Below are 26500 nucleotides of genomic sequence, written 5' to 3'. Positions count from 1 at the left end.
TCTCATTAAATGAAGTAGTGCAATGCTCTAATTCCTAAATTCCATAATTGACTATGGTTTCATCAAGAATCAACTTGCCTTGTTTTCTTTACCTTATAAATTAATAATTTCTGTTGAACTCCATGTTGCTAGACCAGGACATATTTTCAATTAAGAAAATACCAGTTTCGCTTCGAAGTGATGAAAACTTAGTCACCGCTTAAAATTTTAAGCTTTTTTTAATCACAGAAATGGCCAAAATTTGTCAATATAATTGTGTTCAGAGTTTTCGATAATATTTATTTAATCAAATATAGCTGTGGAGTTTAGAAGATCACTTCGCAACTACTTAGATTCGGTTTCAATCCCACTACGCAGTACCTTGGAGAGGTGTCTTCTGTTCATAGCCACAGGCCGGGAAAAACCTTGTGAGTGAAATCTAGTAAACGGAATAGGAAAGAGTGTGTTATTTAATCAACGTTGTTTGCCCGTTTGATAAAAGAATAGTAAAAAAGGAACGTGAGAGAATAGAAAATACCAAGATCTAAAATACGAACTTCAAGGAATCAGCAATTGTCATAAAGAAACTATTATTTCAGTTGAAATAAGAATCTTAAGAATAGATGCAAAAAAAAAGCTTAAATGGTTGATTGAAAGTATCGGATATCGAGACAAATTCTCTGATTCTACATAAAGTTTATTTGCTCGGCACAGCAACGGCTACAAGAAAAAGGTGTTAGAGAAGTAAGGTTGCAAAATGCAGGACAAAGAAATGTTGTATGAATAATACTAATACTACTACTACTACTAATAATAATAATAATAATAAAGCCCTGATGCAGTACCAGACAGTAACTCGCGTGGTTTTGATCTTAACTGATTGGAAGTGTTATCATGTACATTGTTTCGTCTTGGTATAAAAGGTAGGCTACAGCAGACATTCCGCTCAATACCACAGATTTTCTTGTCAATTGCTTGACCTTAACCAGTTGAGTATGTCCCTAAGTAATAAACCCCATCGGATAGTTAAAACTTTAAATTTGGAAGAAATTGTTTGATGATGATGTTCGTCCTTCGGGTTCGAAGATGACCATTGACATCATTTGGTGGAATTGCTGCTATGAGACCGGAGGTGGCTGGTGAGGCCAATCCGGGCAAGGAAGAAATTGTATGAAATAGGAGAATCAATAGACACTATTAGCAATTTAAAAGAGGTAAGATCTCCGAATGAAATTAATTTTATTTTAAAGAGTAAATTACTGTTTTGAGGAATACCTACATGTAGATCAGGAGTGTCAAACTCAATCGCACAGGGGTGGTGGTGCAAAACTCAAAACACCCTTTAGGTCGTGGGCCGAACAGAATAAACATTTATTGAGAAGACTAAAACTTTTTGAACATGAACAAGTATATAATTTTATTCCAAAAATAAATTTAATTTAACTTAAATTACTTAAAATATTTTGCTCTCCATAAAAATATCTCCAGTCAAAATTATAAAAATGTTAAATAAGAACAGGTTGCAAAAAAAAAAAAGAAATAAAAAATGTACTTTTTAGTGAAAATTAAAATAATAAATCAAAACTTTAAATTTTCATTATGTAATTTCTTGGCAACAAGTTCATTGATGTTTGGGACAAGGTTCGGATCTTTTCGGTTTGAACGGCAGTTTTTAACATAATATCTAGGTAACTAAAAAATTTTAAACTTCGTATACTGGTAGAATGTGCTTATAAAACATCTTTTTCTCTTGGCTTTATTGAGAAAATTCTATAGTTCGTAAGATATTTGTTGTTTTTTTTTCTTCAATTTCTGCAATTTCAACCAATCACTGACGTCTATTGAGGTAAAAACATTCTGTGCCGTATGAATGTGTCCCTCGTTTAAGAAACAGATTGGGTTTATTTACATTTCTGAAGAAAAAAAGATACCCTTCCCTCCACCCCTAAACCTAACCCTAACCCAGATTGAAATGCAATAGATCGATACTAGGGTCATAATTATGGGTGACAATTTCATATGACACCGCTAGAAAAAACTGCCGTTCAAACCGAAAAGATCCCAAGGTTCTGTGTTTTGAGACAGATGGATTGCAGGTATTCATCTGTGAGACGACTCTTATGTGACGTTTTATTCATCTTCATCACAGAAAACAGCTGCTCGCATAGATATTTGCTTCCAAATAAAGACAGCGTTTGAGCTGCATGTAAACGGAGCTGAGGCATTGCTTCAGGTATGAAGCGAGGGAACTGTGCAGGCCCCACCAAGTCATACTTGCTTTTAATGTCCCATTACACTGCAGTTCTATCAACTCCATTTGAATCTGTACAGGTGCAGTTTCCACATTGGCGGCAGATGGGTTGCGAAGCAGCTCGAAATTATTTTCCTGTACTTCAAAGTCCCTAAAGAGTCGTGCGAATTCAGTTCGGAGCGCACTCAATTTATCAACAAAGTGTTGCTTTGGGAACACTGTGGCACTGACTTGGCTCAACATTACTTGGCAAGAGGGAAAGTGAGACAAGTTCAATTGGTACATTTGTGTCCCTCATAAGCACAAGTTCACTTGAAATACCTTCACTGCGTCATACATATTACAGATCATGCGATCCCATCCCTGGAGCTGGTTGTTTAAAACACTGAGATGCGAAGTTATGTCAACCAGGAACGTCAACTCGAATTTCCACTTTTCATCCCGCAGAACTTTGGATTCTTTTTCCTTTACTGTCCATGAACTGACATATCTTCTCAGCCAGCTCAAAAACTATGTCGAGAACCTTTCCCCGCCTGAGCCACCGCACCTCCGTAAGATAAGTCACGTCACCGAACTCTGAATGCATTTCTTGCAGGAAAGACTGAAATTGGCGTTGATTTAACCCTTTGGCTCGGATAAAGTTTACGGTTTGTATTACAGTGCTTATTACATGTTCCTGATGTATGATGCAGTGATATATTGTTAACTCACCAGTGCAGTTCTCTTCTTTCATCTTTAAACGTGTCCTACCCGTTAGTCCACTTTTTCTCACCGCATATCGCCAGTGCTCTATCTGTTGTAAGCCCAGCAAGTTTGTCCCAAGGCAATTTCATGTCAGTTACACCCTGACATTTTTTCAAAAAGATCCTTTCCTCTTGTTACCTCGTGCATCGATTCAAGTCCAAAATTTCCTCCCTACCAAACAAATTGGAGTCCACTCCACGGATGAAGATAGCCAGCTGTGCTGTATCAGTTGTGTTAGTAGTGTCATCCACAAGAGAATATGTAACAAAATCTTTTCCTTTTTCAATCAACTGTGTTTTCAAATCAGTGGCCATCTCACACACTCGATCAGTATTTGTCCTAATACTAGCATTAGCAAACAGTTGCTTCATGTCTAGAACAAAACGTCACATATTTTCATCACGCAGCTCTTCACAAACTCTTCTTTGCTAAATGACCGGGCTGATTTGGTGTACAGTATACAATAATTTCATTATTATCTGCTCTGCCACAATAAAACTTGCTTTAACAGCTGTGATTTTGCTTTGGTTAGAAAAAATGAGATTCTTCTTCAACACGTCTACTTTTCGTTGCTCCGCTCAGCAGTGAAGTATTTAGACTTGCCCTGATGTTTTGTCTCATAGTGGCGTTTGAGATTATACTCTTTAGGTACAGCATCATTAGCACTACAAATAAGACAACAGGTTTGCCATCAATGTACTCGGCTTCCTACCGGATTTGAAAGGCTCTGTTTTCAGCATCGACTTATCTCTTGGCCATTGATATAGATAGCTACTACTACTGAATGACATTACATGAAAATGATCACCCGAAAGAGAGGTAAGGCGGCTGTTGCGGTGCATTACGGGATTAGTAGATTTTGCGCTATCAGCGCTTCACAACACGCGATTGGGGAATCGAATGAGGCATTTCCCAGCATGCTTTGTTGCAGTTACAATTAAGACATGTGATTTTATTACTACCCACAAGGGGCGAACATAGAGGGGACAATACAATCGGGGAACTTAAAATAAGAAAGCGAATGACAAGAAAAGGAAAAAATAAAAGTAAAAAATGACATATGAAAGAATATTTACAATGAGATGTAAATGCCCACTCGATCCCCGGAATCGAGAGGTTACATTTTCGTCACATATATTTCACAATATTTTCTTTTTTCTCTTTTTTTTTTTTTTCTTCTTCTTCTTCTTCTTCTCACAATTCTATACATATTCCATAATAGCTTTCAATTCTCTAAAGTCCATCACTGAGCCCTCAGGCAGCCGCTCTTTCACTCGAACACTCGTGTAAAATATTACACTCTCTCCGGCAGCTCTGAGGAACTCAGCGACTCTTTCTTCGGGGATTAGAGCAGTCTCCTGCCACTGATCGGTCATCCTGTTGACCCATATATGTCCCTCCTTATTACATGTCAAGTCTTTCATTTCAGGGCAGAAATGGAAGGTTATTAACTTGTAGAAGCAGTAATCTTGTTTCCGTCCTACGTTTTCCTTCATTTTTCTTTTCGGGCTTATTTCTTCCTTGTTCTCCTCTCTTTGTTTCTCTCTTTCTCTCTTTTTGCCTTCTTTTCTTTCTCCTTCCTTCTCCTGTCTTTTTGGTTCTTTGTCTGTTCTCTCTTTCTCTCGTGTTTTATGTTCCTTTTCTTTTTCCTTTTGTGTGCCATCTTTTCTTTTCGTTTGATTCTGATCTCTCTCTTGTTTTTTTCCTGTTGTTTCTTTTTCCTTTTTTTTTCCTGACTCTGTTTTGGTTCTATTTCTTTCTTTTCTTTTATTTCTTTTTCCTTCATTGACTTATTATTTCCTTTCTCTTGTTGTTTTGTTTCCTTTTCTATGTTTTCTTTTTCATTTACAGTATTCTTCTTTTCTTCAAGTTCCTGCTCGCACTCCGCTACGAATTCGTATAACGGGCACTCTTTTTTAATGTGCCCCCTTGTCCCACACAAGTAACAGTTTGGCTTTCTCCCCTCTACAATTACACTGAGGGTTTTTTCATCTTCAATTTCAATTCTGTAGGGGAACCTTTCAATATCCTCTTTTGTGGCCATCAAACACAGTTCTACCCCATATCCTCTCCAGTTTACCGCGTTGGACTCCTTAAAGGATTCCACCTCCACTTCCTCTTCTGCTGCTCCTAGAATAGCTGTTGCCAGCCATTCTGTTTTCACTTCTGGGGGTATATTCGGGATTTTAACCCGGACCCCTCTTCTTCCCTTGTATGAGGGCCACATTGTGAATTTTTCGGCTCTTAGTACGGTGGTAGCCAGTGAGGCTGCAATTTCTTCCGTTGCACATCTCACCTCCACCGTACCAAATTTCTTGCCTCTACTCACGTAGGTTGTTTTCCCCATTATGTCTCCCAGACATTTTTCAATTTCGGCTATCTCCACTCTTGCCAGTTTCTTCGTATTTTTGTCTTGGGTTCTGTATGTCACTGTCTTGCTTTCTTTATCCTCTTTTGCTTTTGCGGGGGGGGGGGATTAGCTTCACGCTATCACCCTCCCTTTTGAACAGCTTTTCATATTCTTTGAGTTTATCCTTCTCAAAGAAAACCTCCTTTATGATCATCGACGAATCGTTATTTTTCCCGGTGACCCCCGCGTAAGTCGCCATGACTAGAGGGTCAATTCACCTTTTTCGGAAGGTTTCCACACGTGGAGGCAAACGCCTCGCGCGATCTCAAATCAATTTACACAGAAAAAATTTCACCGTCTAGTCACAGATAACAACACACGTAGATTTCGGACATGTGTTCGTACAATTAAGACATGTGACTGTTATCATGCCGTTTTAATGTGTTTTATTTTTATACAATCAGGGTGTAATAGTTACAGTGGTGTTGTTTCTAGTCGTGTATTAAATTATTGCTACTTTTGGTGACACCCTTAGTAAGAGAGGTAGTGCAGTCATTACTATATATAATGTAATGGCCTGCTTTAGCCACACACTATGTATATATAGTTGTAACAAGAAGGCATGGGTGTTGCTGAGGGCAGCAAAGTACTCAATTTGCTGATGCCACCATTTGGACCAATTTCATGCTGATATCAAAATGGTTCCGCGGGCCGAATGAAATTGCTGCGCGGGCCGGGAGTTTGGCATGTCTGATTTAGATACTTTGTTTTTCTTGATGTTAAACAGTTTCTATAGCAGTTGCATAAATTCCAAGAATTAAGATATTGTCGAACCATCACTAAATGTTATGTATATGTGAGACGATAACGAAGTAAAATTTGTGTTTCCTAGGGAAAAGAGTTATATTTTTGACGTTGCCTTTCAATTTGTGACAATCGCCCTTCAATGTTAATATTAAACTTTTGATCTGCATATCTATCAAAGTAAAATAGCAACGAGTTAATGCTTTCTTTTCACGAAACAAATATTAGCTCTGAAAATAAATGCCTTTTTGAACTTCTGCGTGTAGTTCTGCATGGCATTTGGCTATACTTCAAACGCAACAAAAAATGCAATAGGTTTAAAAGGAGGCACAATGCATTCAGGTGAATGTAAAGTACTCACAATTTCTAAAGGACAATGTCTGTGATAGTAACAGTAAAGTGATAGGCGCGACATGGAAATATTAATACTTTTGTGCCAAAATATGAAACCGATATTAATACTTTACTATTTGCTCATTATACTTATAATAGTAACATACACTATACGTACTTTTAGGAGCTATGAATCTAAAAGAAGAAAATAAAAAATTAGATTTTTAAAGGTAACAGTAATTATGAAGCGAAAGCCGGAAAGGAATGTTTGCATTTGGAGAAAAATGTTAGTGGGTTGTTGCTTAAAATCCAGTTAGCGGGCTAAAAAAAATGCTTTATTTTAGCATTGGCAAACCCATTTTTTACTTCAGAGAGATATTATCACTTTCCCATCTGCATTTCACAGGGTATTTCTACTGGTATTAGATCATTGTAATGGTCGCAGCCAAAACATCTTTGATCAAAGATCTGATGGATCAAGGCTGATTGGGCCTAAACAACGACACCAGCTACTGTCAAGCTAACAGAGAAACTTCTATATGGGCGTTCGATCTGTTATAGAAAGCAACTAAATCTCCCTCAAATCAATTTGCCGTCCTGGCAAAGAAACGGAAATATTGGATAGCGTAACCCACCTGTAAAACGACAGGTTAGTTGAAAAGCTTTCGATTGTAGGTCTACTCAATCGGAGTCGATCATTATCGCAACAATCCAATGAGAGGATTGCTTGATCTGCTAGAAACAGCACCACAATTAACACTTCGATGGCTGTATGTTATCCTAACCATACTCGATAGATTAACTCTCTATCGTCTCTTCTTGTTAATCTATTTTGCTTATTATATCACACAACATTGTACCATTTATTTTAGACTCAATATTATTTGACTCACATTTTATAATTTCGACCAGTACTTCACCGGTGTGCTAATGATTCTGCCAGCTCACCACCTTAAAAATAATAGTAATAATAATAATAATAATAATAATAATAATAATAATAATGAGAAAAAGTAGAAGAAGAAGAAAATACTTGTAGACAAATAGATGTGAGTGTTCCTACTTCTAAAAATATATTTGTAAGTGGATTTGGCAAACTTAGTTGATATAAGTACTTGGAAATTGAAATACAAAAAATGTGGTATCTTAAAGCAAAGACTGTTCCTGTTATTGTTGGTGCACAAAGTATGATAAAAAGGGATGTCAGAAACATCTAGACAACATCCCAGGAGAACCATGTCTCAAGAAATCCAAAAGATTGTGTTAACAAGTACTGCTGATATCCTTGGAAAATCGTTATCAATTTAAATGCTTATGTTGTATTATATGTAAGTATTTCATTACTGTCCTACCTATTTTCTTTTCCCAAGCTTTCAGTTATATTTCAATATTTCTTAACCTTAACTTGCCCTAGGGCACTGAATATGTCTCAGTAAGTGATTTCAACAAACATGCAAATAAAAAGTAAATACAACAATAATAATATCAATACTTCAATTAACTGTAATCTAAAGTTTTTTCTTTTTATATTTGTAGCTTTGGAACCATTCAGCCCTTCAGTGGCATCATAATGGTAGGCAATTTAATGCCTTGGTCACTTGCTTGGATCTTCCTTCTCTTGTTATTTAGCAAAGGCAGTAATGCAGGTCTTTGTAAGTATTCTTTACTTTTACTGACAACCCTTATATAAAAAAAGAAAAGTTCTGTTAATATTTACTAAATATACTTGTATAGCAAGCAAGATAAAATAGATAAATAGATAGAGAGAGAGATTTACTAAAGCAACTAAAAAATTTCACTTTATCTTTCAGGTGATAATACAAATGGAAAGAGTAGTTTCACAATTAAAACACATGAAACAAGTGCCAAAGTAACACAACAAGGTATGGATATCCGTTACTTCATTCATTTGGCAAGATATTAAATAATGGTTTTATATTTCATTCAGATTAGAGAGTAAAAGTATGTAAATATGTGTGTGTGTGTGTGTGCATATATATATATATAATAATAATAATAATAATAATAATGGGAGATGGACAAGAAACAACAAATCATATTATCTCTGGCTGCCCAGTCCTGGCAACGAAGGAATATATTCACAGACACGACAGAGTTGGGACCTACATACACTGGAAGCTATGCCAAGATTATGGAATAACAACAGAAAAAAGATGGTATAGGCACACACCAGAAAAGGTCACAGAAAATGAGAAAGCAACCATATTCTGGGATATGCCAATACACACAGATAGAGAAATTAAGACCAACAGACCAGATATAGTTGTCAGAGATCATGAAGAAAAAAATGTTTTCTAATTGATGTATCAATACCAGCAGATGACAATGTGTCTCTAAAAGAAATGGAGAAACTTTCAAAATACAAAGACCTGGAAATAGAGGTAACTAGAATGTGGAATCTAAAAACAGAAATAATTCCTATCATAGTAGGTGCATTAGGCATGATAAAAAAATATTCAGACAAATACATAACAAAAACACCAGGACTTACAAACACATATAACATACAGAAAATTGCACTACTAGGCACTGCACACATCCTACGCAGAACACTTTCAATACAGTAACCATCAGTGCATCACAACAAATCCCAGCACATACCCAAGGCACACAGAGCTGCACTCGGTAGTGAAGTGAAAGCCCGTTATAAAAATAAAACTACTGATTGATAATAATAATATGAGGGAATATTATTCCAAACTTACAGGGAAAATTCAATTTAGAAATACTAAATCAAATTTCACAAAATATAATATATATATATAAATTAGAAAAAAACCCACCTTTTATCAATTCAATAATGAAAAGTTAAATTATACCATCTAGAAAATTACATATTATAGAAAGATTAAATATAAGATAAAGCATATAACTATGATTAAGTAATGTGCAAAATGATAAATAAAACATATATATATATATATATATATATATATATATATATATATATATTATTACAAAATTGGGATTTTACCAATAGAACTGCAACTCCTATTTCAGGATAACCTTATTGTATGGAATACACATAGAAAGTTATATCCAATAATAATAATAATAATAATAATGATAATAATAATAAAATAATACAAGTATTTAAAAAAACCTACTATAAAATACAATAAAGTTATTTGAAAAATATTTGAAAAAATATATATAACTTACCTGTTATTAGTCTGTGGGAAAAAAAATATTTTTAATTAATGCAGATTTAAAGTTGTTTTTAAAGTAATCTTTATCTTATAAATTCCTGGTATTATAATTATTGTCATCATGGAAGTAGGCCTTCTTTCCCAACAGACTAATAACAGGTAAATTATTTGTTCAAATAATTTTATTGTATTTTATAGTAGGTTTTTTAAATGCTTTTATTATTTTATTATTATTATTATATTGGATATAACTTTCCATACAATAAGGTTATCCTGAAATAAGAGTTGTGATTCTATTGGTAAAATCCCAAATTTGTAATAATATATAAATGATACTGTTTACATTGTACTAGTAAAGTGTAAAATAGTAAATGTACTGATAACCTGGAATACCTCGTACTTATTATTCCCTAAGATTTTAAATATATATCAACAAAACTGAGTTCTAGAAGCGCTGTGTTCCACCTACACTTAACAAGAAAACTTCTCATACACTCTATCACAACAAACCAAACTATGTCTCTACATCTCTTCCCCACATTTCTGCTTCATGTACATTGATTACCTCTCACTCCCCAATCCTGTCCTCTTGGCCCTGTACCACTGTATCATTGCTCTGCCTACCCCCAACCTGTGTGTTCTACCCACATACCATGTCTCACTCTACCATCTATCTGCTAGCCCTCAATCTGTGTGTTCCACTGATATGTAACTCCTTTATATATTATGCCTGTCCTCGCATCCCTGTTCCTTTGTATCATTGCTATCCCCCCAACTCCATGCAAACCAAGGTCTATTGCCACTTACTCTCACTCTTCAATCACACTCATATCCTGTCACTTATATCATGGCATTTGAAATTCAAGGGTATGCCCTAGCACTTGCCACCATCTATATCTCTCTCTTCCTTTACTCAACCATCCCATTTATATTCAGGTCCCTGTTCCTTGTGAGTATACCCAGCATTTTTCCACCATCTCCATCCTGCAGTCTCCCATTCTCTCTCTCTCTCTCCCTCTCTCTTTCTCTCTCTTTCTCCTGTGGTAGTACACCTGTTTCTCTCTTCATTCCTGATCCTTCTCTCTCCGGCTGGGTAACCTTGTACTTCCTCTACAGCAAGACACCTGTATCTATTTCACTATAACCTTTTCGCTATCACTTCCTCCAGTGCCGACTCCCCTCTTAAAAGTATTTGTCTTGCAAGTACTTGGTGGCTCTGTCAGTGCAGGTGCCATTTAAAAGCACCCAGACCACACTGTAAAGTGGTTGGTGTTCAGAAGGGCATATAGCTGTAAAAACCTTGCCAAAATTGACCTTGCTGGTGCTTGTTCCATGTAAAAAGCACTCAGTCTGTTCTGCTGAGTGGGTGGTGTTAGTAAGGGTATCCAGTTATAAAAATCCTGCCAAAAGTCACAGAAGTCTGGTGCAGGCTTCGGCCTAGCCAGCTCTTGTGAAACTGATCCACCCATGCTAAGCGATGATGATGATATATACATGTGTGTGTGTGAGGGTGTACAACCTAGTGGTGAAGGTGTTGCCCTCATGATCACGAGATCATACTTTCACTTTCTATACTGGGAGGTGCATTGTAGTTCGTGAGTAGAAAACTTTATCTTAAGTTGTTCTGTGATCACTTCAATACCTGATGCTTGGCACACAGTGCAACTGTTCAGACATTGATTCGATGGAGAGAGCGAGCCAATGGTCAGCACAAACATTTGATCACTATAAACAAATCATACGTTATCTTCAACGGAGAGTCCATCATTTATGTGTGTGTGTGTGTGTGTGTGTGTGTGTGTGTGTATTTGTGTGTATATGTGTGTGTATTTGTGTGTATATGTGTGTGTATGTGTGTATATGTGTGTGTGTATGTGTGTGTGTATGTGTGTGTATGTGTGTGTATATATATGTTGTGTGTGTGTGTGTGTGTGTGTGTGTGTGTGTGTGGTGTGTGTGTGTGGTGTGTGTGTGTGATAGTGAGCTGGTAGAATCTTTATCATGTCAGGCAAAATGCTTAGGATTTCTTTCAGGTCTTTATGTCATCATCATCATCATCATCATCAACACATTGACATTTAACATCTGTCCTCCATGCTGGTGATGGGTTGGCTGGTTTGACCAAAGGCTGCTTCCGGTTCCATAGTCTGTTTTTGCTTGGTTTCTGTGGCTGGATGCCCTTCCAAATGCCAACCACTTAACAGTGTGTAGTGGGTGCTTTTCTTTTTTCATGGCACCAGTTCCCACACCAATACTTTTTTATGTGGCACCTTGTTGTTGTGGGTTGGTCATCCTGAGCCCAGGGATACACTACTTATTTTGGTCCACTGTAATCCCCTCTGTCATCTCCACTAAGAGAGTTATTCAAGACAGCCTCCTGGGCATTTGAGAGAATCTAAGTCTCATGTGCTCTTAGTGCTTTTTGTTTCTGCTAAAGATTCTGTGTTAAAAGCAAAGTCATCAGCGTATAGCAGTTCCCATAGGCACCCAGTCTTGAATTCCTCTGTTATAGTCTGGATGACTATAATGAATAAGTGCAGGCTAAGAACTGAACCCTGGTGAACACCTACCTGAACACTGAATTCATCACTGTATTTATGGCCGACTCTTACCTTACTCACTGCACCACTGTACATGGCTTGGACAGCTCTAACAAGCCACTCTTCTATGCCTAACTTCCTTAGAGACCACCATATAACAGAGTGGGGAACTCTGTTGAAAGCTTTCTCCAGTTAAACGAAAGCCAAGTACAATGTCTTCCTTTTGGCCAAGTACTTTTCCTGCAGGTGTCTCACTAGGAAAATGGCATCTATAGTACTCTTCCCAGGCACAAAACCAAACTGCATCTCATCTAGTTTAATTCTATTTCTATGTATTCATTCTATGTAAAGCATTATTCTCTCTTACTTTTATCATTGAATTCATTTAGTTTTGGACTGGATTGGAGCATGAAGATATAACCTCACATTTTTCATACTTAATACTTCATTATCTATGATTATCTGTTACAAACTTATGACATTTAGACCAAGTCAATTAATTAACTTATTTCTTGTTGTTATGTATGTGTGTGTGCATGTGTGTATACATATATATATATATCATCATCATCATCATCATCATCGTTGTTTAACGTCCACTTTCCATGTTGGCATGGGTTGGACGGTTTGACAGGGCTGGCAAACCAGAAGGCTGCACCAAGCTCCAATCTGATCTGGCAAAGTTTCTACAGCTGGATGCCCTTCCTAATACCAACCACTCTGAGAGTGTAGTGGGTGCTTTTTACATGCCACTAGCATAGGGGCCAATCAGGCAGTACTGTCATTGGCCACGACAATATATATATGGAGAGGTGGGGAGATAGATAGGTACATAGATAAATAGATGTGCTTTTTTTAATTAGATACTGATTTGGTGATCCTTCTCTTACCACTTAAATTTAAAGACTTTTCTCTGTTAGATCTAAAATTTACTATTCTGGCTTAGTGGTCCTGAAGCTTTGACCTTCATAATGAAATAAAAGAATCCTTCTCTTTTTGGAAATTTGATAATTGTTTACTTCTTTTGGTTGAAGTCATTAAATTTTAAATAGAGACAATGCATTATTTAATTACTAAAATAAAATAAATTAAAACGATGTATCTGAATGAAAGATTGAAGTTTGCTCACAAGTTTTAATGAAAATCGGTGATGAAGAAAATAAAGGAATAAATCCATAAACCGATAATTATCAAATTGAAAAATTAAAATTATTGCATGTCCATAGTAGTTAAAGTGTAACAAAAAAGAAAATAAAAGTTAATTTGCAAAGTCATGTTTTGAATTCTTTTTAAATCAAAATGTTTTGGGTGTTCCATTTTTTCAAGAAGTATATCTTATAAAATATTATGGAAATAAATTAATGACATTCAAAAATGGAAATCAAAGAAAGAATGAATTGCTATGTATTTTATAAATATTTTGTATTTTGCAGAGTTACAATCCAACCTTAATTATCGAGCAGAATTGACTTTGGATCCTGTAAATGTAGCATATACTATAACATTGGTCAGTGTTGGCACTTTTGATCCAAACACTTATCTGGAAATTATAAAGATAAATGGGAAAATATATGTTCGGTTAACTAGAGCTATGGATCGAGATGTAAGTATTTTTTATTTTTATTTTGAAAATATATCATTCTGGGTCTCCTCCATATGAATTATATCATTTCTAATTGAGATATTTTGCTGAAAGATTTAAATAAATCTGTTAAACGCAAACATCTAATTTTTGAATCCTACAGTCTCTTGATATACATGTATTTTTCTTTAGGATTTATTTAAGGGGGTCGATAAATTAAGTACCAGATGCGTACTGGGGTTGGTCTAATCAACTAGCCCTCTCCCCCAAGATTTCGGGTCTTGTGCCTAGAGTAGAAAAGAATATTTAGGTTATTTATTTTATTGCATGAAACCCCAGGATGAAAATAACAATCAAAAACATGGTTGGCCAAGTATGCCACAGATTGGTCCTTGTAGTTAATTGTCCAGCATGTCAAAATCAAATTTTTTGTGTAATTAGTGGTAAAATGGAGAAGGGTAAAGGTGACATGGGAAGGTTGAGCAAAAGAGAATGAGAGACAGTGTGTGTGTGTGTGTGTGTGTGTGTGTGTGTGAGAGAGAGAGAGAGAGAGAGAGAGAGAGATGGAGAGAGGGATGGAGAGATGGATAAAGAGAGAGAGAGAGAGAGAGAGAGAGAGAGAGAGAGAGAGAGAGAGAGAGAGGGAGAGATTGAGGTGAGAGGTGGGGAAGATTTTTAAAAACATGCTTGGTTGTGTATACTTAGATAACTTGATATGTTTCAGCCTAAGATGGGCCCAGGCCATTTCTAACTTAATAGCACCACCTGATAGATCTAAGGCATTTTACAGTCAAGTTTTGTGGTATCATGACCCAGTCATGTAGGGAGTTGTTAACTGAGCTGTCTCCAGGTTTATCTGGTATCCTTTGAAGAAATTTGTCCAGGCACCATTTAAAGGTGATGGCTCCAGCCTTGGATGCATTCTGAATTTGAGGTTAAGTTCATTTGAATACTATATATTCTCCACATTGTGTAAATGATGTAGTGCTCATGGTGTCATTGGAGAAAATGAAGTTTCAATGTTTTAAGATGGTCCCAGTTATCAAGGTCAGTCATGCCTTTTATTTTATTAGTGACTGTTCTCTGGGATGACTCAATTCTAGTAATGTTTAGTACTTGAAATATAACAAAAGTCAGTCATTACTGTTACAATGGAACTGACAAAGTGGCTAAATACATTTTTTGGGTCATGAGTAGAAGGAGGAAAAGGTTTGTTTTTATAGTTCAGGAAGTCTCTTGGGTAAACATATTCTTCAGAATAATGCTTCTCTCCATTAAACAGTTGTTGGATCAAGATCTGCACTTTCCTAGTAATCTCTGTTAACCCTTTAGCATTCAGATTATCCTGTCAAATGTAATGCTTATATATTCCCTGTGCTTGAGAAGACTCGGCAAGCTCAAGTGTGACCATAACCTTGTGGCCTCTGCCAGGGGTGTAACCAGATCACTTATGCATACCTTTCCTTTGGACACAAAACTCTGCTTGTGAAAACCTGTTGAGGCAAGTGAAATTGAAAAAAAACATTCAAGCGAGTTCATTGCCAGTGCCGCTGGACTGGCTCATGTGCAGGTGGCACATAAAAAGTACCATTTGAGCATGGCCGTTGCCATTACCACCTGACTGGCCCTTGTGCCGGTGGCACATAAAAGCACCCACTACACTCTCGGAGTGGTTGGCGTTAGGAAGGGCATCCAGCTGTAGAAACTCTGCCAGATCAGATTGGAGTCTGGTGCAGCCATCTGGTTAACCAGACTGCAGTCAAATCGTCCAACTCATGCTAGCATGGAAAGTGGACGTTAAACGATGATGATGATGTTTTGAGATTTTGATGATTATTTTTAGAACGACATTCTAGGATAGTTGTGAAATCTCAGATCTGTCTGGTTTGAATATAAAGAAGGAAGAATATTTGGGCCAGATATGGCTGGTTTAAATGCTAGGGGTTTAATGTTAGACTGTACAGAATTTTCTTTCAATAGCCACATGTATCTCACCAATATCTTACCTGTAATTGTTAAGTTAGATCTTGGAAACACCTCTTACGTTCACATATCTTTGAACTCATATCAACAAGTCCTTTGGTTCTATCGCTGTCTCATACACAGTGACTTTTGTATTACATCGATCATTTACATAGCAAGTGGTGATACCTCTGCATTAGTTTCTTGCCTCTGTGTTTGATTTAGACATATTTACTAAAATTGGCTTTAGATTAGGTATATGTCATCTTGGAGGATGCAAAGAGGCTGGCACAAAATCGCCTGTGATAGCACTAATGAACCTGGCCAGCTCGACAAATGATGATGCCTCTGGGACCACTAAGCTAAAATGACCTGAGCCCCATCAACCAAGAACATGAAACCAAGAAGCTAGGCGTACAATCCAAAAGAAGTCTTCATGGTGTGCCTATAGAAAAATTTCCTGTACTTATGGGTCTGTGGAAAATGCTTATGTACTAAGCTATTTACTCATCTATCTGCACAAGTCTTAACTTTAAGAGAAAATATGAATGCAAACCATATAACCTTATGATACAACTTACTAACTGTGGGCTAGAGTAAGGCATATAACTAATGCTATCTTTGAAACTGCTAACAGCCAGGGCTTTGTTATATATAATTCATGGAAGATAGGTTTGAGGCTCTTCTGCCAACACCTATCACAAGGTTTTTGAAAACAATTTCTTGATAGTTGAAAGGCATATCAACATGTTTTCTGAAAAGGTTTTGGAAAAATTTCCTGTTGCACTCATATACTTATTTACATACATCTGTCTTTTTTTCTAATGCTAGGGTGCCACCGAAAGCCCAAGTGATGATCAACCCCGATTTCAGTTTCAATTGCAGTGTAAATCAAGCGTAAGTATATTGCTCATGCCTTTTTAAAAAAAATTATGTCCTACCTACCAAGCAATGTCTTAAAGGCTAGAAGACCAAATTGAAAGTATTTAGTTCATTTCAATCACAAGTCAATATCTTACTGAGATTATATCTTTCATCTTTGATGAGTTTATAAACTGAGTACTGATATAGACATATTTACACACACACGCACACACACACACACATTAGCACTTTGTAGCTTCTACTACAGCTTCAAGCCTGTCAAAGCCTTGTGAGTGAATTCGATAGGTAGAAACAGAAAGAAACCTGTACGTGTGTGCATGCGTGGGTGTGTGTGTGTTTGCACATGTGCACGTGTGTGTATGTGTTTGTGCATGTGTGTGCACGTTTGCATGCATGTGTGGTTCTACTTCCTTGTTTTGATATCACAGAACAGTTATAAAGATGTGTCCGTGTCATACAAGACTCCTGGCGGTTTGCTGTGCTTGAGAAGACACATCAAGCTAAGTAAAATCGATGTTGTCTTTGCATACACACATGTCCCCTGAATCGCTCTTTGGCTGGGCATCCCTAATCATGTGGGCTTGTGAGTGCTGCTACCACATAAAAAGCATCCATACTGGTACCACATAAAAAGCATCCATGATGGTGTTGTGTAAATGCAACCCATGATGGTGTTGTGTAAAAGCTCTCAATGCACTCTGTAAAGGGATTAGCATTAGGAAAGGCATCCAGCTGTATAAACCAAACCAAAACAGACTGAAACCTGGTGCCAGCTCCTGTCAAACTATCCAATCCATGCTAGCATGGAAAACAAATGTTAAATGATGATGATATGTATTGAAAAGGTTGCAAGACACAACGAAAATTTTAGGAAAATAAATATAAGAAATAAGTGGAAATTTCACTGGTGAGTGTGTTACATTATAAGGCACAAAAAGACTCTCCCCAGACACAACAGTATATATGTATATATATATATATATATATATATATATATATATGTAATTCAATTAGAAGTTATATTAGCTTCATGAAGGGATGGTGTCATCCAAGGAAATGCCTAATATTTTAGGGGAAAATTGATTTCCTTAAAATAATATGCATGTATATAAACTGTAGTCTATATTCGTATAAAAGAAGAAGAATAAAATAGAGATTATGAGGTTAATAAGAGTTTATTATCAACAACAAATTGATCATTATCCTTTACAGTTGTTTCAATTATACACAGTGAATTAATTGTATATTAACTTCATATTTCTAAGCATAATCTCTTCATGGGGAAAAACATACCCTTAGATGTTTTGTATGTGTGTTTGTAGATTAGCACAGCAGACTCTGCTGTAAAGAATAAGGATCAATTTGTTGATAATAAACACTTATTATCTTCATAATCTCCATTTTCTTCTTCTTCCTATATATATATATATATATATATATATATATATATATATATATATATAATAAGAACCTTAAATATAAACACTCCTGTCACCCACCTGGTGTATTTAAAATCTTAATTCCAAATATTAGCTGTATGATCACATGCTTTCTTCTTCTCAAGACATATTTGAAAAAACTGCCTCATATTATAATAAAGCCTTATAGAATAGTGGCTTTACTGACAAAATCTTCTACAACTTTCCACCTACTCTATCATCTAGTCATAAGACAGGCCTCAAAAAACTTTTTGGTTTACCCCCACTTTCTCCCTAATGCTAGTACAAATGCAGCAAGAATATTCTTTCACTTAGTGGCTATCCACTTCCCTAGAACCTATAGATACAATAAAATCTTCAACAGACACAAGATAAAAGTTACCTCTTTTTGTCCAGCCTGCTCCAGATACATATGTAGAGACAAATCAAAAAGTCCTCTAGGACAGCAGTGCAAAATAGATTCCATTGTTTATAAAGCACAGGTTTCAGTGTACTACAACAATGGTCGTAAAGATATCAAACATTATATTGGAGCTGTGGAAGGAAAATTAAAATCTAGATATAACAACCATCTTTTGAATTTTAAGTACTGTGATAAGAGACATTCAACAAGCCTTTCAGCTTTAATCTGGAAACTTAAAGATGAAGGGACCAGTTTCGACATCAAATGGAAAATCCTCTCCAAATCTAGACCCTATATTAATGGGTCTAAAAGATATTCAGTGTGTTCTGTTGCAAAACTATATCTATTAAAAACTTGAGATCCTCCAATGAATACATAAATTCGAGGAATGAGATTTTTCCTGTATGACCGTATTTCAAGAAATATACCTTGCCAAGATTTAAAAGTAGACCTCCAGACACTTAGTAAACTATTAACACCTGGTTTATCACTGTTTGACATCAAATTATTGTAGCATTGGTTATCTCCCTTGTGCTTTTCTTTCTGTCTTCTTTACAAGTATCTCTTGTTTCAAGATTATCTGCTCAAAAGACAACTGACAAATGGTCATGTTTTCAGCTTGATAAATGGCAAAATAAATTACTATTTTGACCAGGAAACCCTGGATAGCTGCATTTACAAGATTTTTTTAAAGATTATCTTAGCTCTCTTACTGATTGAGTGCTTTTCTACTTGTTGAAGCACTCCCACATAATATATAAATATATATATATTATATATATATATATATATATATAATATAATAAGAACCTTAAATATAAACACTCCTGTCACCCACCTGGTGTATTTAAAATCTTAATTCCAAATATTAGCTGTATGATCACATGCCTTTCTTCTTCTCAAGACATATTTGAAAAAACTGCCTCATATTATAATAAAGCCTTATAGAATAGTGGCTTTACTGACAAAATCTTCTACAACTTTCCACCTACTCTATCATCTAGTCATAAGAACAGGCCTCAAAAAACTTTTTGGTTTACCCCCACTTTCTCCCTAATGCTAGTGCAAATGCAGCAAGAATATTCTTTCACTTAGTGGCTATCCACTTCCCTAGAACCTATAGATACAATAAAATCTTCAACAGACACAAGATAAAAGTTACCTCTTTTTGTCCAGCCTGCTCCAGATACATATGTAAAGACAAATCAAAAAGTCCTCTAGGACAGCAGTGCAAAATAGATTCCATTGTTTATAAAGCACAGGTTTCAGTGTACTACAACAATGGTCGTAAAGATATCAAACATTATATTGGAGCTGTGGAAGGAAAATTAAAATCTAGATATAACAACCATCTTTTGAATTTTAAGTACTGTGATAAGAGACATTCAACAAGCCTTTCAGCTTTAATCTGGAAACTTAAAGATGAAGGGACCAGTTTCGACATCAAATGGAAAATCCTCTCCAAATCTAGACCCTATATTAATGGGTCTAAAAGACATTCAGTGTGTTCTGTTGCAAAACTATATCTATTAAAAACTTGAGATCCTCCAATGAATACATAAATTCGAGGAATGAGATTTTTCCTGTATGACCGTATTTCAAGAAATATATCTTGCCAAGATTTAAAAGTAGACCTCCAGACACTTAGTAAACTATTAACACCTGGTTATCACTGTTTGACATCAAATTATTGTAGCATTGGTTATCTCCCTTGTGCTTTTCTTTCTGTCTTCTTTACAAGTATCTCTTGTTTCAAGATTATCTGCTCAAAAGACAACTGACAAATGGTCATGTTTTCAGCTTGATAAATGGCAAAATAAATTACTATTTTGACCAGGAAACCCTGGATAGCTGCATTTACAAGATTTTTTTAAAGATTATCTTAGCTCTCTTACTGATTGAGTGCTTTTCTACTTGTTGAAGCACTCCCACATAATATATAAATATATATATATATATATATATATTATAGATAATGGTCATTATATTTATGTTACGGATAGGTTTATTCAATTGGTCTATTCAATTGATCAGTTGAGTAAAACTGAATAACCTAAAAAAATTAAAGCTACTTCTGTCAGAGCCATTTCAGGTTATAACGAAACAGACCACTGAAGGAATGGTGAGTGTGTGGGGTAGGCAGGAAAAACTGGGAAGATGCAAGTGGGGTAGAGAAGAGAAAGGGATCATTTAATAGAAGCAGAAGTATAGGATGGCTGTCCCAATCTTGTGTTGCAGTTTGATATGGGCCACGGGGGAATTGTATTAGAAGATGAAAGAAATATCAGGTAATCACATTGTGATGCAGAGGTTGAGAAAGTTCTGATTAGCTAGGGTATATAATACTAATAGATTGAGACATGTGAGGTTGAAGTGAGATAATCAAGTTGAGTTGTTGAAATTAACTTCATTATTTGAGTTTTAAAATTTAAATCATTAAATGGATTATGGATTAGTATTTGAACTAAAGTTAACATTTCTAAATTTAGCATTGAAGCAAACTTGGGGGATAAATGAAACTTGAATAGGAATTGAAATTGGGTGCTAGGATTGGTTTAATTTTCTCATTAAAATACTTCTATTCTATGGTGCTCATAGGTTTCTTACAAATTATTTAAAATCTGTTTCAGACAACTACAGTAAATCGTAATGTGCACTGGATTATTGAGGACATTAATGATAATGCTCCTCAGTTTACCAAGTCGGTGTATCGTGTTGATGTTAATGAGGTAAGTGCAAACCCAACAATTTTATGGTTTACCTTCATATAAAGTAGGCTGATGTTATCAACTTGCATAAAATATTTCAAATATTTCAAACTTTTGATTATATATTTTTGATAGCTTTGCAACAAAATATAACTAATTTGGAATGTAATGAGGTAAATATATTTTCTAATCATTTGAAATTATACTCATAATGAAGATATAAGTCAGCATAAATGAGAATTCTTGGACAAAAAGTAAGGGTACACATACATATACACAGATACACACATGCATGCACACATGCCCACATGCACACACACATGCACGTGCATGCAAACACATACATGTTCATGTACACACATATGTTCATGCACACACACACACACACAGAGGAACGTGCACACACACACACACATGCACACACACACACACACACACACATCACGTATTGGTTTTCTTTTTGTTACATTGTGATCTATGATGGAAAAGTTAGCTTTATTTCTGTAAATATTACATAAGAACTTATTCAATAATTCTGAATAGCCAAAGATTTCACAGTATTTATTATTTTTCAGCTAACTCCAGTTGGAACCACAATATTTAAACAGATATCAGCTACTGATAAAGATGAAGGAGTAAACAGAGAAATTGACTACGCGATAGTTAATGGTCCAAAGGTAAATGCTAAAACAAATTTTTTTATTAAGGATAATTAAAGTATTAAAAACAATGAATTATTATTATTATGATTATTTATGTTGTTAAAATATTAATTTATATATAATTTCTTGATAATCATTAGTTGCGATATGTATATCTATTTATTTATTATGTTTTATGATTATTATTAATTTTATAATGTGATTTAACGAAATTACATATAATTTAATTTGAGAATTAGTTTTGTAAGACAATATATTATTTAATTATTAGGTGGTCTATTTATTACACAGCATTACATTTAAGTAAATTAGTTTAATATTAATTGATATTTTGATCAACTATATAATTGAGTAAAAAATTAAATTTATGTATACTACATATATATTTATAATATATATAGTTTATCTAATAAGTTTGTATATATTTAAACCATTTCCTATTATTAATTCTAATATTTATAACTTGTACTAACATTATGTATATTACTTAACATTAAGGTTTTTGATATAAATTGCTTAATGAGTATAAGATTTTATTTAAATGTTTATTAAATAAATAAATTAATTAATAATTTAATTTAACGTAATGGATTAAATTATAGTATTTAGTTTTCACTAATGTATATTTTGTATTATATATATATATATATATATATATATATTTGTTTTAAATATTTTAATTAATTGTATCTTATTTTTTATTCTATTATTTTATTTAAACAAGAATATATTTATTAAGATATTTTGTATTTTACAAGATTATTTACGTATATTTATTAATTTATCTAATTAATTATTTTATTGTTTTTTTTTAACCTGAAGAGTGGCTATATTTATATTGAAGTGATTTTACCATTATTATTATTATTATCATTTCTTAAATATAGCCACGAAACACATGTTGTTATTCTACAAAATATATACATTTTATTTACTTTTTTGCAAATTAATCATTGTTATATGTTTTATCTTATAATTAATCTTTCTATAATATGTAATTTTTCTAAATGGTATAATTTAATTTTGCATTATTGAATTGATAAAAGGTGTTTTTTTTTTCTACTTTATATATATATATATATATTATATTTTGTGAAATTTGATTTAGTATTTCTAAATTGAATTTTTCCCTGTAAGTTTGGAATAATATTCCCTCATATTATATATATATATATATATATATATGAGCACTCCGTCGGATATGACGACGAGAGCTCCAGCTGATATGATCAATAGAACAGCCTGCTCGTGAAATTAACGTGCAAGTGACTGAGCAATCCACTGACCCGCGTACCCCTAACATAGTTCTCAGGGAGATTCAGCATGACACAGAATGTGACAAGGCCGGCCCTTTGAAATACAGGTACAATTCATTTTTGCCAGCTGAGTTGACTGACTGGAGCAACGTGAAATAAAGTGACTTGCTCAAGGACACAACACGTCACCAGGAATCGAACTCACGAGCCAAATGCCTTAACCACTAAACCTAAGGCTTAGTGGGATATATATATATATATATATATATATGCAATGGACTTCTCTCAGTTTCTCTCTACCTAATCCACTCACAAGGCTTTGGTCAGCCTGAGGCTATAGTAGAAGACACTTGCCCAAGGTGCCAGGCAGCAGAATTGAACTCAGAACCATGTAGGGAAGCAAGCTTTTTACCACACAGCCACTCCTGTGTATGTGTGTGTGTGTGTGTGTGTGTGTGTATATATGAACTATTTGTCAATGTATTTGCAAATCTATCTATTTTTCTAATTTATTTTACTCTGATGCATATTAGTTTGTTACAATAATATAGGGAGATTCTTTATTCCCCCACTAATTGAATTAATAGTTTGTAATAATTATTTTTAGCAATAAACTGTTACCATAAATGACAAGTTGGGCATAAAGAGGGGAACTGAACGCAGAACGTAACGGCAGATGAAAATACGGCTACGCATTTCGCCTGGCGTGCTAACGATTCTGCCAGCTTGCCGTGTGTGTATGTATATATATTATATACACACATATACGTACATACATACTTACATACATACACACATGAGATGTGATTCATGTCAGTTGAATGGGGTCTGCACTTTAAGCTGGGTTTCTGATGACAATCTTCTGAACTTAAAAGTATTAGAAACTGCTGATATATGAAACATGCAATTACAAAAATTAGCTTCAAATCTTCCCACGATGGAAAGAAAATATAATTGGTTCTGTTACTATATATCAGTATAATTTCTTTTAATATCACATCATTTACTCTATATTTAGATGATATCATTTCTCAGCATTTATTTTATTCAGTTCATATTTGGATGACTCTTTTGCACTGATTAATTTTGATTATTTAGCAGAGTGTTAAATGCTTTCTTTTTCTTTTTCTTCTGGTGTATTAATCTATATTGACTATTTTTATTTATTTGTGCTGCAGCAAAATGGTGTGGAAATTTTTTATATGAACCTTCCATACTTTGGGTATATTGCTACGCGAGCTCAGTTGGATTATGAAGCACCCATCAATTCATATGTATTGAACATTTCAGCTTCAGTGAGTATTTCATCTATCTACCTATCTATTTATCTATCTATCTGTCTGTCAGTCGGTCGCTCGACTGATTGATCCATTAATCCATCCATCGATCCAGTGGCGGAGAGTATGAATAGTACAGAGGGGATAGAGAAGATGTTCCATTGGAGTGTGAAGGGACATTTAAAGATGGCAAGTGATGGTTAGAGGAACTGAAGTGGTTGGAAGGTGGATATAGTAGATATGTAAAGGCATGGAAAGTGGGTGGATAGGTATGTGAAGGAGGGTGGTGAGGCGTGCAAAGGGTGGCAGGGATATTAGGGAGATGAGTTATAAGGGATTTTTACCAGAGGACAGAATTGTGTGTGTGTGGGGGGGAGCATGGCCATAAAAAATAAGCCTGTGTGTATGGCCATGATTTTATTTAACTTCATGCGTCTTCTTAAGCACAACAAATTACCAGAAGTCTCAATTTCCTTTTGTCTTCTGTGTGAGACTCAACATCTGAAGATCATTTCTCACCACTTTATCCCACAACTCCCTGCATCTACTTCTTCCACAGTTACCATCCTCAATTAGAGATTGCCACCTCTTTTATCCAGCTCTCCGTAAACTTCCTCTGAAACCACTGCACCTCATATGTGTCCATAGCTTGCTCTGAGGACACTGTATCTATCTATCGTGCAGTGTCCAACAATCTCCGACCTGTGGACTTATGTCGAACAACTGCTGTCACATGTGGGACGTGTCGGTTTATCAGCCGAGTCTATCATTAATATCGTCAAGCCTCCTTCCTTCAAACGGGAAGGAAGGGCTATTTTTATCATACTTGTGGCTATGGCGAAAGAATGTATCTGGTGGACGTGCCTGAAAGGATTAGAGACAAACACTTTCCTCTCTGGTCAATCTCTCATCAACTTCTTCAAGTATCACTTGAAAAGGGAAGTGAGAGTAGAGAGGCAAGTTTTGTCTAGTGAATGTTTTAAAAAAAGATGGGTGAATGTAGCAAGGATGGCACGTATGAATGACGAAGCCACCTTGAGTATGATCCTATGAAAGGTAAAAATTTAATACAGAGAATTACTTATTTGTAAAAAAAAATGTAACATGTGACTTCATTGACCGAGGTTACCGTGGTCTCTTCTGTAGGCTTTTCTTTCCACGGGTAAACCTCACCTGTCTTCCCCTTTACACTTTATATTGACATTTCTGTGATAATGATCCCTATTGATTGATTTTTTCTTTTTCCTTTTATTTCTATTACCCCCTTTTTTTGCTTTTGCTTTCCTCTTTCTTTCCTTTTACAGTCTCTTTTGATTGAAAACCAACCCCCCTTTTTTATCTCCAAAAGAAAAGCTCTATCTTGTAATTTGTCCCGTCTGTGTGCAGCCCTGTGTGGCTAATAAAGAAACATATCTATCTATCTATCTATCTATCTATCTATCTATCTATCTATCTATCTATCTATCTACCTACCGAGGCAGAGAGAGAGAGAGAGTGGAAAAAAGAAATAGATAGATAGATAGATAGATTGATAAATATTTGCTCATCACTGAGTTACAAACACTCCCCTCTCGCTCTTATTATACACAAAGTTTAATGAATCGTTGATTAGAAAATTAAAATCTCTAACAAATGATACTATTCCTCAGTCTTTGTAATAATAAATATCAAAAACTAAAATATTTAGTTTTCTTTTTGTCAAAGGATCATTTCATTTTGCAACATCATGGTTAAAATTTCACATTAGCTTTCCATCTTAGTAAAATAGATAACTCTAATTCAAAATTAATTCATATACATAGGCAGTGTATTTCCTGAAAAATATGGTCTTAAAATGTTAAAATGTATTTTTCGCTTATTCATTGTAGCACTGAAGAACATTAGATTATTGAGTTCCGATTATTTGATTCCAAGTCTTGATCAAAATTTCTCGCATAAATAATAACTGTTGCTGTCAGCGAGAAAAAAAATTAAACAAATTTTCTTTCAATTCTAAATTATTTCAGGATAAGGGAAAACCACCAAATATTCGGTACAGCAAACTCATTATCAACGTTACTGATGGAGATGACAGAAGCCCTGCTTTTGACTACCAAACTTGTGTGAGAGTAGATGGAGTTTGCATACAACCTCGGTTTGATGCATCAATCATGAG

The 26500-nt window shown here is 35.0% G+C and overlaps 1 protein-coding gene across 1 annotated transcript in view; it reads left to right on the top strand.

Moving 5' to 3' along the window:
* LOC115211772 overlaps positions 1-26500 on the top strand; it is a 412137-nt gene that overhangs the window by 36706 nt on the left and 348931 nt on the right. Inside the window, exons 2-9 of the mRNA XM_036503112.1 lie at positions 7998-8113; positions 8273-8344; positions 13605-13774; positions 16547-16612; positions 21073-21171; positions 21726-21827; positions 24247-24363; positions 26352-26500. The exon at positions 26352-26500 is cut by the window's right edge and continues 7 nt beyond it. Of these exons, the coding sequence (XP_036359005.1) occupies positions 8032-8113; positions 8273-8344; positions 13605-13774; positions 16547-16612; positions 21073-21171; positions 21726-21827; positions 24247-24363; positions 26352-26500 (857 nt within the window). The 5' untranslated portion in view covers positions 7998-8031. The remainder of the gene's footprint in view (positions 1-7997; positions 8114-8272; positions 8345-13604; positions 13775-16546; positions 16613-21072; positions 21172-21725; positions 21828-24246; positions 24364-26351) is intronic.

This window comes from Octopus sinensis, linkage group LG5 (assembly GCF_006345805.1).
Source record: "Octopus sinensis linkage group LG5, ASM634580v1, whole genome shotgun sequence".
Lineage (NCBI taxonomy): Eukaryota > Metazoa > Mollusca > Cephalopoda > Octopoda > Octopodidae > Octopus > Octopus sinensis.
This window is presented reverse-complemented; position numbering and strand designations above follow the sequence as displayed.